Source organism: Pinus tabuliformis, chromosome 2_1, assembly GCF_031772625.1.
Source record: "Pinus tabuliformis cultivar Carrire ecotype Pingquan chromosome 2_1, CPIR1, whole genome shotgun sequence".
Taxonomy (NCBI): domain Eukaryota; kingdom Viridiplantae; phylum Streptophyta; class Pinopsida; order Pinales; family Pinaceae; genus Pinus; species Pinus tabuliformis.
Genome location: NC_142299.1, coordinates 40269747 through 40284113, shown reverse-complemented (window position 1 = coordinate 40284113; position 14367 = coordinate 40269747). Strand labels below are relative to the sequence as shown.

At 34.6% G+C, this 14367-nt stretch overlaps 2 protein-coding genes across 2 annotated transcripts; both read right to left on the bottom strand.

The window, feature by feature from the left end:
• Window positions 1–2403: 2403 nt before the first annotated feature.
• Window positions 2404–11423, bottom strand: LOC149198668 (transmembrane emp24 domain-containing protein p24beta2-like). Its single transcript, XM_089402110.1, has 5 exons — window positions 11310–11423; window positions 3983–4258; window positions 3166–3352; window positions 2890–2997; window positions 2404–2715 (listed from the first exon to the last, which is right to left on the bottom strand). Exons 2-5 carry the CDS (start codon window positions 4178–4180, stop codon window positions 2582–2584), a joined length of 627 nt encoding a protein of 208 aa, XP_089258236.1. The 5' UTR covers window positions 4181–4258; window positions 11310–11423; the 3' UTR covers window positions 2404–2581.
• LOC149198667 (transmembrane emp24 domain-containing protein p24beta2-like) lies at window positions 7852–11449 on the bottom strand. Its single transcript, XM_089402111.1, has 5 exons — window positions 11310–11449; window positions 9410–9685; window positions 8596–8782; window positions 8320–8427; window positions 7852–8186 (listed from the first exon to the last, which is right to left on the bottom strand). The coding sequence occupies exons 2-5, from the start codon at window positions 9605–9607 to the stop codon at window positions 8053–8055; spliced, it is 627 nt and encodes a 208-aa protein (XP_089258237.1). The 5' UTR covers window positions 9608–9685; window positions 11310–11449; the 3' UTR covers window positions 7852–8052.
• Between the last annotated feature and the right edge of the window lie 2918 nt (window positions 11450–14367).

The window sequence follows — 14367 nt, the reverse complement described above, 5'->3', positions numbered from 1 at the left end:
ATCACTCTTTGTTTAGGCTTCTCTCACACTTCATTGTCATCAAAGTGTGTGATTATAATTTGTTCTAACAATCTAGTGCATTTCCAATGTTGAACTTAGAATCATTTCCTAATGAAATTCGATTATTACCATGCATCGTAATTATTTATTTTGAATTTTCTTATTTTTGCTATTCCTTTTTTCTGAAGAGAATATCAATTATGATGAAAGTAGTTGTTGAAAAAAGTGTTAGATGGTCAACTAAGGGACTTAAAAAAATTATGTATTGGTTAAATGACAAAAGCCAAATTTCAAAGCTAATCCTAGGTTCCATAATGGAAAAATCACTAGAGATTTAAAGAAAAACCACTTTGAGTAGCCCACATGCACAAGGAATTCAATTTCAAAACATACCTGACATCTAAAGAATTTATTTCCTTGCAAAAAGAAACATATTTATCAATACTCTAAAGAGCCTAAAATTAACTAAAAGATTAGAAAGGCCCATTTGTGTATTTTGATTTCTACTTTATAATATCAAATACAAGAAAAATTCTTGGAAAAAATGTGAAAATATAAAATAAGCGTATAAATTCAAAATAGAAATTCTTATTTCCTTGCAAAAAGAAACATATTTATCAATACTCTAAAGACCCTAAAATTGACTAAAAGATTCGAAAGACCCATTTGTGTATTTTGATTTCTACTTTATAATATCAAATACAAAGTTTTTTTTCTTGGAAAAGATGTGAAAATATAAAATGAACTTATAAATTCAAAATAGCAATTCAAGTGGGCTGTGAATTTAATTTCCATGAGCGAACATAGCTAGAATTAACCAATTTTCTCTTCAAATAAAATCCCTAAAACTTTCTAATGGACTTCTACTAAGTTTGTTTGATGGATTTGTTTAGAATGCGCAATGGCATGGTCTATAAACTCTACAACAATGTCTTTACTACCATCCCTCAAATATTTGGGTGGATTTGGTTGTTTGTACATGGTAGCCTCATGTCATAAGGCATCCTCTCTCAATCACTCTTTGTTTAGGCTTCTCTCACACTTCATTGTCATCAAAGTGTGTGATTATAATTTGTTCTAACAATCTAGTGTATTTCCAATGTTGAACTTAGAATCATTTCCTAATGAAATTTGATTATTACCATGCATCGTAGTTATTTATTTTGAATTTTCTTATTTTTGCTATTCCTTGTTTCAAATCGTTTGAAGAGAATATCAATTAACATTGTTCACAATTTATTATTCAAAAGTAAAAAATCACAAAGCCATTAACATTGTTCACAATTTATTATTCAAACTTAAAAATCACAAAGCCATTATGTTCTCTCATGTTCTCAATTTTTGCATAAATAATTTTTGAACCATGGGAATTGATAACTCATCGGAGTGATTTAAGTTTGGCCTGAGTTCAAACCTATTATCTCCCACTATAACCCAAAAGTATTTCCAACAACCCACAAGCCAAATATACCAATAAACTTGTGACTTAGCAAGGATCGAGGCATCCAAAAGCACAGCAAAGTGGATTTTTATTCCAAGGAGCATCCTCCTTCTAACCTTATCACAATTACAGAAATGAAAGATGTAGTGACATAAATTAGTCATTTTAAATGGCAATACCATAGAAGTCATGGAAACCTTAAAATACAAATTTGGTATGATATAAAATCACAAGCATTCCCGTTGTGAACCAATTCCAACCATTTGTTTAAATGTGACATCTATCTTTAAATAAATGTCAAAATGATTTAAACTAGTTATCCTCTGATCAGCTTGATCTAGTGCCTCAAAGTAATTGGTTGCCAGAAGAAATGTAACGCAATAAATATATGTTGCCAAGTACTGTATTCCATAATGTGCACTCGCTTTCAGCCTGTTTCTTAGATGCTCTTGCCTCCATTTACAGTTATTGACCAAACTGCCCTATAAAAACAAATGATCTAATAGATGGAACCATCAGACCTCTAAATGTCATGAGACCTTTTATGTATCACCCACGAACCAATGTCAATTCTAAATGGATGGCATCCATGCTTATTTCATGGATAGAACATTTGCTATTTAACTTGAATGATTTGATCGTACGTAACCATCATACCTATAAATGAGAAGAGCTTGTAATTTTATCAACAAAAATCTCCAGTGAGGCTAGGCAAGTTTAGGTATGAAGCTCTAGTTATCTATGATTCAACTCAGGACCATGAGCAAAATCACAGAGACACATAGATGCCTAATAAGGGCAGGATTATGTTTAAAACCCAAGAATCATGAAGAGGTTGATCAACTAATAAGAGCCACGAACACTACGAAAATAAACCCAGGAATCCTAATCAACAATATAACAATAACTACATAAAAAAAATAAAAATACACCCCAAAAATAACAAATTCTGTCTCACTAGCTGCAATATTTTAAAAATTGTTATCTTAAATGAAACTCAAGAGTTGCATGAACAAGAAAAATGGACGATACTTTGCTCTACATCATCAGAGCATTTATCCTTTCATAAAACTTTAAAAACAGAATTTTCTTTGTGACCATAATTCTTGTGCATCGTCTCAGCCAAGTTGCAAATTAACACTATACTCTTGAGTTGCCAAGTTTCCGTTCAAACAAGCGCCGAAGAAGATACACTTGAAGAAAACTGACACCCACAAGAGCTATTGATTCAAAAAGTGCTTTGTGAATAACCCTCCTGCTCATGGCCGCATTTACTGCAATATGAGGTGCATATTTATTAGTACTCAATCTATTCAACTATTACAGCAAATTATGAATGATTTACCCATGTGTGATCAAAGTAAACCTAGATGGGAAAATTTCTGAGGCACGTAACAAACTCTCTCAAATAGTTAGGTTGAATATGCACAAAGTTATTAAGAACGTACTGATTGTCTGACGTTCAGTCTGTGCCTCAAGCCAGTGTTGTTCAAACTGCACCGCATACAGTGCCTCTTCAAGCTTCGCGATTTGTTGCAGCAAAGGATCAAAATGATCTACACAAATTCCATGGTTAATTGCACTCTCGTTAAAAAGCTAAAAGTTCTGAGCTTATCAGGTAAGAAAGAATACAATTTGTCATTACATCACAACTACTGCATTTTCTAGACAAATAACTATAAAACGGGTACCAGTAAAACATAAATGCCTCTTAACAAGCTTACCATCTTTTGCATGTTGCTCATAGTATGGAATGTGGCCAACATGTACGTCAAAATCAATAGTTTCGTGGTACGGTGACTTATTATAAAAGCAAAACTGATAAAGTCCCCGCCTGTATACCACAAGCTCATGTTTGCCCTCTGACTTGTCCCGTTCATCATGAACTTGCTCACCACTGGGACCTTTTACCTGTTAACGTTCAATGTGTCAAGCACCACATGAAATGCAATGGCATTAGAAAGAGATATTTCAATTCCACAACTTTGCTGCAGATTTATATGTTTCATTAACAAGATTGTTCAAGTGTTTTGGAATGTAGCGACACCAAGGGAACGAACTAAAATATAGTATCACTACACAGTAGGACGATTCGCAGCACTGCAGAAGAATCCCTGGCAGTCCAACATCAAGTTAGAAACATTTTCACAAGCATAGCAGAAGGTATAGTTAATTAGGATTTCTTGTAAATCATAGGAATGCTGACCCACAGGACATAGAACACGTGGTCAGTCAAGCAATGGCAAGCCTGATTAACCTTTACAGCTCTAAAAACTAGAAGGACACAACTTGGTTTGACTTCAACAACTTATGTTGGGTGGATAGAATAGATGATTAGCTATTACAGAACATTGGTTACTAAGACATGCAAAACTTATCTATTGTTACCCAACAAATCTATATTGCTGAACTAGAAAAACACGAGAATAAGAAATAAAACATAAAGACTAACCACTAACTTCAAAAACTTGTTTATTGTTACCTAACAAACCTATATTGTTGAACGTGTTTACGTGAATAATAAGTAAAACAGAGACTAACCACGAAGTCCACTGCACTATCACCATAGTGCCATGATGAGTCTGCTTTGATGACAACAAATGATGTATGCACAGTATCCCCCTCATATGGCACCGTATGGGAGAAGCACTCCTCCCTATCAATAACGAACCTGATGCCTAACACCAACTGCAGGTTCAGTAGCAAGAAACACAGGACTAGAAATACAATGGATTCCATCTGTGTAACTTTAGTATTCAAGAATCTGACATGTACAATTCGTTATATATCCCTTCTATTCAACCTGGATGAGAATCACTGCACATAAAAAGAAGAGAAACAAAATCAGAAGATCATGTTTTCATATGTTTGGGTTTGACCGAGCTAATTTGGAGGAGTAATTCTGCTAAGTTGACCAACGTTGACTTTCTGGTTAGGGCATCTTGTTGACTGCAGTTTGGCTGGACAAATTTGACTATGTTTGGGCAAATGAATTTTGTATATTATACTCTCTCTCTGCTAAACTTTTGAAGAATAATAAGAAGACTTTATCAAAGTGTTTCCCCACATTGGGGTTTTTCCCTGGCATCCGCCAAATATTGTGTCTTGTCTTGGCTTGTCTTCTGCTTTTTATTTATGTTATCTGCATTTACTATCACGTTAATGTGATTGCTAATCTGGAAATTGATATTGGGCTAATAAGAAAAATTGAAGTAAATTGCTCTTAAGCATAGAACATACCACTGTTATTTAAAATTAATAGATTGGCAATCCAAGGTGTGTGTAATCCACAAGAAAAACTTATAGAAGAGTGACAAATTAGTACATTTGAAGCATATTTTTCCACCTACACATCTTCCAATGAAAAATGCATCAAGATTCCTTTTGCAAAACATCATAGAAACAAATCATGAATTGGTAGTGTCACCTTGCCCGTGTCTTTTGTAAAAATCTATGAATGTGTCATAATAGAACTAAAATTCAACATCTCTAGATAAACAATGCTAGAAAAGATGCTTTAAATCAAGTATAGCATGAGATTTGTTTCCCCAAAATCACTACCTTCTCTCTAACCCTTGCAAGTTTGTATCATTTGAGTTTCCTACACATAAGAGCCAATATGCAATATGCATTATTTGTCTATATGAAACCTAAATTTAGAATGTCTTTGTATTGGTCTTAAAAAACATGTAGTAATTTTGACATTGTCACCAATTGTCTCAATAGCATTCCCCTATAAATATATTATGTTTTACCAATAGATGTTCAAGGCACATTGTTAACCATGATATTCTCGTAAAGCCACAATAAGACCCTAAAAAGGCCCATTAAAATGTTGTTTAGGGACCTTTACAAGTTTTTGCCATGAAACAATATTCTAGTTGCTTCATAAACAAAATGCCCTTTATTATATTCTCCCTTCATCACAATTCATATAAGATTTGAACAAATGCAATGACTAATTTTGCTCCAAAAATTGTTTAATTACAATACTCACACCACCTCTCACTATCTGATCGAGAATATAAGACTCAAATTCTTTGTTTCTATTTGGATCCAAATTATTTGAAATGTTTCCACCAACTTGGAAACTGAAACATCTTCCTATTACCCTTCACATGTTTGGAGGATAAGCTCTTGTTGTTGATTTTATATCATCAATAAATGGTCCAAATGAATTAAAATGTTAAAATCTAACAAGATGAATTCTATGCTTAGGGGATTATGATGAAAGTAGTTGTTGAAAAAAGTGTTAGATGGCCAACTAAGGGACTTACAAAAATTATGTATTGGTTAAATGGCTAAAGCCAAATTTCAAAGCTAACCCTAGGTTCCATAATGGAAAAATCACTAGAGGTGTAAAGAAAAACCACTTTGAGTAGCCCACATGCACAAGGAATTCAATTTCAAAACATACCTGACATCTAAAGAATTTATTTCCTTGCAAAAAGAAACATATTTATCGATACTCTAAAGACCCTAAAATTAACTAAAAGATTCGAAAGGCCCATTTGTGTATTTTGATTTCTACTTTATAATATCAAATACAAAAAAAAATTCTTAGAAAAAATGTGAAAATATAAAATAAACGTATAAAGTCAAAATAGAAATTCTTATTTCCTTGCAAAAAGAAACATATTTATCAATACTCTAAAAACCCTAAAATTGACTAAAAGATTCGAAAGGCCCATTTGTGTATTTTGATTTCTACTTTATAATATCAAATACAAAGTTTTTTTTCTTGGAAAAGATGTAAAAATATAAAATGAACTTATAAATTCAAAATAGAAATTCAAGTGGGCTGTCAATTTAATTTCCATGAGCGAACATAGCTAGAATTAACCAATTTTCTCTTCAAATAAAATCCCTAAAACTTTCTAATGGGCTTCTACTAAGGTTGTTTAATGGATTTTTTTAGAATGCGCAATGGCATGGTCTATAAACTCTACAACAATGTCTTTACTACCATCCCTTATATATTTGGGTGTATTTGGTTGTTTGTACATGGTAGCCTCATGTCATAAGGCATCCTCTCTCAATCACTCTTTATTTAGGCTTCTCTCACACTTCATTGTCATCAAAGTGTGTGATTATAATTTGTTCTAACAATCTGGTATATTTCCAATGTTGAACTTAGAATCATTTCCTAATGAAATTCGATTATTACCATGCATCGTAATTATTTATTTTGAATTTTATTACATATTTTTGTTAATTCCTTTTTTCAAATCGTTTGAAGAGAATATCAATTAACATTGTTCACAATTTATTATTCAAACATGAAAAATCACAAAGCCATTAACATTGTTCACAATTTATTATTCAAAATTTAAAATCACAAAGCCATTATGTTCTCTCATGTTTTCAATTTTTGCATAAATAATTTTTGAACCATGGGAATTGATAACTCATTCGAGTGATTTAAGTTTGGCCTGAGTTCAAACCTATTATCTCCCACTATAACCCAAAAGTATTTCCAACAACCCACAAGCCAAATATACCAATAAACTTGTGACTTAGCAAGGATCAAAGCATCCAAAGGAACAGCAAAGTGGATTTTTATTCCAAGGGGCATCCTCCTTCTAACCTTATCACAATTACAGAAATGAAAGATGTAGTAACATAAATTAGTCATTTTAAATGGCAATACCATAGAAGTCGTGGAAACCTTAAAATTCAAATTTGGTATGATATAAAATCACAAGCATTCCCGTTGTGAACCAATTCCAACCATTTGTTTAAATGTGACATCTATCTTTACTCAAATGTCAAAATGATTTAAACTAGTTATCCTCTGATCAGCTTGATCTAGTGCCTCAAAGTAATTGGTTGCCAGAAGAAATGTCACGCAATAAATATATGTTGCCAAGTACTGTATTCCATAATGTGCACTCGCTTTCAGCCTGTTTCTTAGATGCTCTTGCCTCCATTTACAGTTATTGACCAAACTGCCCTATAAAAACAAATGATCTAATAGATGGAACCATCAGACCTCTAAATGTCATGAGACCTTTTATGTATCACCCACGAACCAATGTCAATTCTAAATGGATGGCATCCATGCTTATTTCATGGATAGAACATTTGCTATTTAACTTGAATGATTTGATCGTACGTAACCATCATACCTATAAATGAGAAGAGCTTGTAATTTTATCAACAAAAATCTCCAGTGAGGCTAGGCAAGTTTAGGTATGAAGCTCTAGTTATCTATGATTCAACTCAGGACCATGAGCAAAATCACAGAGACACATAGATGCCTAATAAGGGCAGGATTATGTTTAAAACCCAAGAATCATGAAGAGGTTGATCAACTAATAAGAGCCACGAACACTACGAAAATAAACCCAGGAATCCTAATCAACAATATAACAATAACTACATAAAAAAATAAAAATACACCCCAAAAATAACAAATTCTGTCTCAACTAGCTGCAATATTTTAAAAATTGTTATCTTAAATGAAACTCAAGAGTTGCATGAACAAGAAAAATGGACGATACTTTGCTCTACATCATTAGAGCATTTATCCTTTCATAAGACTTTAAAAACAGAATTTTCTTTGTGACCATAATTCTTGTGCATCGTCTCAGCCAAGTTGCAAATTAACACTATACTCTTGAGTTGCCAAGTTTCCGTTCAAACAAGCGCCGAAGAAGATACACTTGAAGAAAACTGACACCCACAAGAGCTATTGATTCAAAAAGTGCTTTGTGAATAACCCTCCTGCTCATGGCCGCATTTACTGCAATATGAGGTGCATATTTATTAGTACCCATGTGTGATCAAAGTAAACCTAGATGGGAAAAATTCTGAGGCACGTAACAAACTCTCTCAAATAGTTAGGTTGAATATGCACAAAGTTATTAAGAACGTACTGATTGTCTGACGTTCAGTCTGTGCCTCAAGCCAGTGTTGTTCAAACTGCACCGCATACAGTGCCTCTTCAAGCTTCGCGATTTGTTGCAGCAAAGGATCAAAATGATCTACACAAATTCCATGGATAATTGCACTCTCGTTAAAAAGCTAAAAATTCTGAGCTTATCAGGTAAGAAAGAATACAATTTGTCATTACATCACAACTACTGCATTTTCTAGACAAATAACTATAAAAGGGGTACCAGTAAAACATAAATGCCTCTTAACAAGCTTACCATCTTTTGCATGTTGCTCATAGTATGGAATGTGGCCAACATGTACGTCAAAATCAATAGTTTCGTGGTATGGTGACTTATTATAAAAGCAAAACTGATAAAGTCCCCGCCTGTATACCACAAGCTCATGTTTGCCCTCTGACTTGTCCCGTTCATCATGAACTTGTTCACCAGTGGGACCTTTTACCTGTTAACGCTCAATGTGTCAAGCACCACATGAAATGCAATGGCATTAGAAAGAGATATTTCAATTCCACAACTTTGCTGCAGATTTATATGTTTCATTAACAAGATTGTTCAAGTGTTTTGAAATGTAGCGACACCAAGGGAACGAACTAAAATATAGTATCACTACACAGTAGGACGATTCGCAGCACTGCAGAAGAATCCCTGGCAGTCCAACATCAAGTTAGAAACATTTTCACAAGCATAGCAGAAGGTATAGTTAATTAGGATTTCTTGTAAATCATAGGAATGCTGACCCACAGGATATAGAACACGTGGTCAGTCAAGCAATGGCAAGCCTGATTAACCTTTACAGCTCTAAAAACTAGGACACAACTTGGTTTGACTTTAACAACTTATGTTGGGTGGATAGAATAGATGATTAGCTATTACAGAACATTGGTTACTAAGACATGCAAAACTTAACTATTGTTACCCAACAAATCTATATTGCTGAACTAGAAAAACACGAGAATAAGAAATAAAACATAAAGACTAACCACTAACTTCAAAAACTTGTTTATTGTTACCTAACAAACCTATATTGTTGAACTTGTTTACGTGAATAATAAGTAAAACAGAGACTAACCACGAAGTCCACTGCACTATCACCATAGTGCCATGATGAGTCTGCTTTGATAACAACAAATGATGTATGCACAGTATCCCCCTCATATGGCACCGTATGGGAGAAGCACTCCTCCCTGTCAATAACGAACCTGATGCCTAACACCAACTGCAGGTTCAGTAGCAAGAAACACAGGACTAGAAATACAATGGATTCCATCTTTGTAACTTTAGTATTCAAGAATCTGACATTTACAATTCGTTATATATCCCTTCTATTCAACCTGGATGAGAATCACTGCACATGAAAAGAAGAGAAACAAAATCAGAAGAAGATCATGTTTTCATATTTTGCCAAGACATTAATGAACAAAATAAAGCCCACTTTCCACCCATCTTATGGGCAGGTGTAAAATAAAAGTGAAATTAGATGTGGAATCCCAGGAAAAGAAATGAAAGGTAGTTGGAAAAAGTGCCTGTAAAATCAAATACAAGGAACAAGAACACTGAACGAAAGACCACAAACGTTTAAAGTTACTGAAGGTTGTGTCCATGTTCAATTTTCAATTCGGCATATCTCTGGAGCAGTTTTAATCGATTTCTTCAGGTTTTAAAATACACCCTGATCTACCTACAAAAAAAAAAATCCTAATTTGACAGATTCTGATAAACCTAGGGTTGACTCAAATAAACCCTATATCTCGAATAAATTGTCTTAGACACTTTCTGCTAGATTAAATCAGAATAAACACATATTTCAGACCACTGAACTTTGTCTTGTCTTCACAAATGTGAAATACACAGTCAAAATAAAATCCATCTAATCTCATCAAGCAGTGGGAAATGGACTCTATTACAGTTTGATTAACTCTAACAAATGACAAAACAAAGGAATACCAAAACCCAGAATATGGAATTTAGGGAGGCAGATTTAACTGGCAAAGCCCGACGCTCAAATGGAACTTATGCTTATTAGGCAGTACTCAAGTAAATTTAGCGTGCACTGCACAAAGAACTTCATTACAGTTTAATTTATCTATAGTAACTACCAAAGCAATATCGAAACTCTGAAGCCTGTATTTTTTGGATTTTTGCTCACGTGTATCCCCATTAATTACAGTTTAATTAATCTATAGTATCTACCAATGCAAAGCAATATCGAAACTCTGAAGCCTGTATTTTTTGGTTTTTTGCTCACGCGTATCCCCATCTTAACAAGCACCCACATTCTCACCACGGACTTGGAGGATCTGCACCGGTCGCTTATGAACTTTCAAAATTGGGGTCATCGAATTCACATACGGAGGACATGCCCTATGCATTCAGTGCCTGACTCAACATACGGAGGAAAATGGGATTGACTTCCTGGAACAAAAATATATTTTGAACCTAACAATCACAAAAATTTCATGATTTACAAGTAAACAAAACCTCATCTAAACGATCTGCAGACACCCATAGTACCTAGGCAAAAAAAGAACTTTAAATTTCGCTCCCGAGTTAAATCAAGAAAGTAAAATAACAGGAAAAAAGTGCAAATGACAAAATTTAAATTGCACAATCCAGAGGCAAAAAGACGATTTAACCTTGAGCTAAAAAATGGACCCTAAAACCACTAAATATTCAACCCTAAACTCGAATCCCCACCAAATTTAACAATTAATTATCCATTGAAACGTCCGTACATTACAGAGAAATGCAAGATGGACGCGTACTGCCAAACAGCGAAACGCTTATTCCTCGGAGCAAGATTAATTTTCACCAAATTTGGAGAAATGGTTTAAACAGATCCGCCAAATCATATGATCCAACATAAGCATCACCAGAATGAAGAATAAAGCGATAGAAGACTATTATTATACGCCATTTAAGCCAAAATTAAGGTTTTAACAGTAGAAAATACACCCGAAGTTAAATCTTACCTGTCCTGGAGCTCGAAGAAGCCGAAGAATCAAAAAGTCCTGAACCCCACCCAGACCTTGACAAAAATTCGGAACTGCGATCCTCGTTGAAATGCCTTACATAACCGTATATCAAGGTGCGTGCATATACTCAGATTTTAAATCGAGTCTGCCCTACCATCGGCCGTCCATGTCGTCTATATATGACATGGCATCAGTCTATTGGCACAAGATTGAGGTGATGATGTCAGTCAACCAATCAGAACTTCGCATTTAAAAAATAGCTGCGTTGGAGTGTGCAGACACAACACCAAACCCTCCAAACCAACTACCCTCGACATGGGTCCATTTATGTTTTCGCCGAGGTAAGTAATAATGCCAGCGTATAACCACCCCGCTAGTTATTCTTAAATTTATTTATTTATTTATTTATGATTTTAAATAAACTATGGTGAATTGGTAACTTTATATGGGTAAGGCACGAGTGTTTTCGTGAGACAACTAAGTGGTTGGTATAATGAGATGTTGTAAGACAACTAAGTGGTTGGTATAATGAGATGTTATTCTCTCCACACGATTCTAAATTCCAAAGAGGGACATCTTTGGCCCATTCTGATAAGGTTCAAGGAGTAGGCTCTCCCACCCTTGTGGACTCTAGTCTCTTGCAAGTCATAATTTCCTTATATGTCTAGCTTGCGGGCTATTAGATATACTCTCATTGTTATAGTGGCTGCTAGGTTTGATCTTGGACCTCGTGCTAATTACTCCAACGAATTATTGATTCACCATTGTTTAGAAGAAAAAAAAATGTGTAAGGCACAGAGTCAATTTTTTTGTGTGTCACTATAACACTAAGAGTAAATCCAAAAGTCAATAAGAGCCAAGATGTCCCGACCCCCACCAGAGTGGAATCAATCCCATGAGTCACCTACTCTTTGAGCCTTATCGCAATATGGCAAACACATCTCTTGGAATTGAACCTAGGAGCAAGGGAGAACAAATCATTCCCCAACCATTCAAGTGCCTAACCCATCATTGGGTATTATTAAATGTTATTAGGTCTTACTAAAAGTTTGGTAAGGGTTATTGATCATTAACGACAAACACCTAGTTGTGTGATATTAATAAGAATGTGTGTATGTATATCTATGGTTGGATCTATGCATATATACATCTCTTTATGTGTGTATTTACATGTATTAGTGTGAGATGAATGTTTGTTCTTAAATTGGCATTCACGTCATAATTAAAAAAAAAAGTATTAATTTTCAATATATAATGCCATTGTTGAGGGTCCATACTCAAAACCAATTACAAGTGGATACGGGTTATTGACCAAAGCTTGACATCTAGACATTATGCTAGTGATACAAAGCATTGTGGTGAATAACTTAATTAGATTTACATAAAGGAGAATCTACAATGTGAACATGCAAGGACATGTGGAAATTTGAAAGCTTGGAGAAGGAATAAGTGTCGGGAAGGTTGGTGCTAACACATGTGCAAGATTTTGAAAAGCCATATATTAAAGGTCAATGAGATGGACAATGGACATGTGGTGGTGATGTCAAGTAGAAAACAAAAGACAATACACTAGAGCGATAGGAGTTCATTGGAATGTTGAGCTTTAGAAAAGTGAAGTTGAAGAAAGAGAAAGGAATTAGGATTAGCTACAAGACTAAGAATGAGAGGCAATTGCTTTAATATTGGAACTTAGTGGGAATCAAAGAGAGAAATTGTTCTAAGAAGAAAGCTTTGGAAAAATGACATTGTACATTAAAAAGAACGCAACACATGTTGCAAAGGGTGTAATCGTTAAGCATGTTGAAATTGTGAGGAGGATGGCATTGATTAGTTGAGGAGATAATTGAGTTGGCACTCGAGCAATTCGATGTTAAAGGCTAAAGAGTACCAAGGAGATAGAGAGTTTATAGGATTGACATATTATAGCAATGAAAGGAGAACTTTGAGGTTATAGACAATGTGCATAAGAGTGAAGCACTAAGGGTCTTTAATGTGAGAAAGTCGAGTGGTTAAGATGTTTGGGGACTTGTGCAATCCTAACAGAAAATTTACGATGTAAGGTGTTTATAATCTTGTGCATATTGATACCATTAAACCTCGATCAACATTTTGTTCTAATTCATATTTTTGTCTTGTATTTATGATATTTCCACTTTATTGCAATAGTTGTGTGCTTTTAAACTAATGCATGGAGCCTTAAAATTGGGGTTATTTTGCACCACTTTTCCCCAACAGTTTACCCATGTCATTATTAGAAATTAAACCCACTACATTGTATGCTCATTGTAGAGTTGTAAGGCACCACAAGGGGATTGAACTCAATACCAACTATTTGTTCATATGGGTCCTTGACAAAAGCATTGTATTAAGATATTCAATGAGGTACCCACATTATTAGTAGAAATTCAACCTATGGAGTTGTATGTGAAGCTAACACCCACATTATTAGTAGAAATTCAACCCATGGAGTTGTATGTGAAGCTAATTTAATACAAGGCACCATGAGGGGATCAAACTCAAAACAACTACTTATGGAATGGGTCTGAGATCGAGGCATTCAACAAGGTAACCATGTCATTGCTAGAAGTTCAAGCCATGGTATATTATGTGGAGATATAGCAATGTAAAGCATTCCTAGGTGTCCGAAGTTGAATGTAATTGTCCATGGATATGGTTCCTTAACCAAAGCACTAGACTGGGAATTTCAACAAGGTACCCACATCATTGGTAGAAATCCAACACATGGAGTTCTAAGTGACATTATAGTGATGCAAGGCACCTTGAAGGTTCAAATGTGAAACCAAATACCCATGGATATGGGTCCTTAACCAAAGTTTTAAAGCAAGGCATTTGGCAAGGTATCAATAACATTATTAGAAATTCAACCCATAGATTTGTATGTGGAGCTATGGTTATGAGGGGTATTGCAAGAGGATTGAACATGAAACAAACTAGTCATGGACATGCATCTTTAACCAAAGTAGTGGATTAAGTATTTGACAAGATAGTGATATCATTGGTAGAAATCAACCAATAGAGTTGTTTGTGGAGTTAT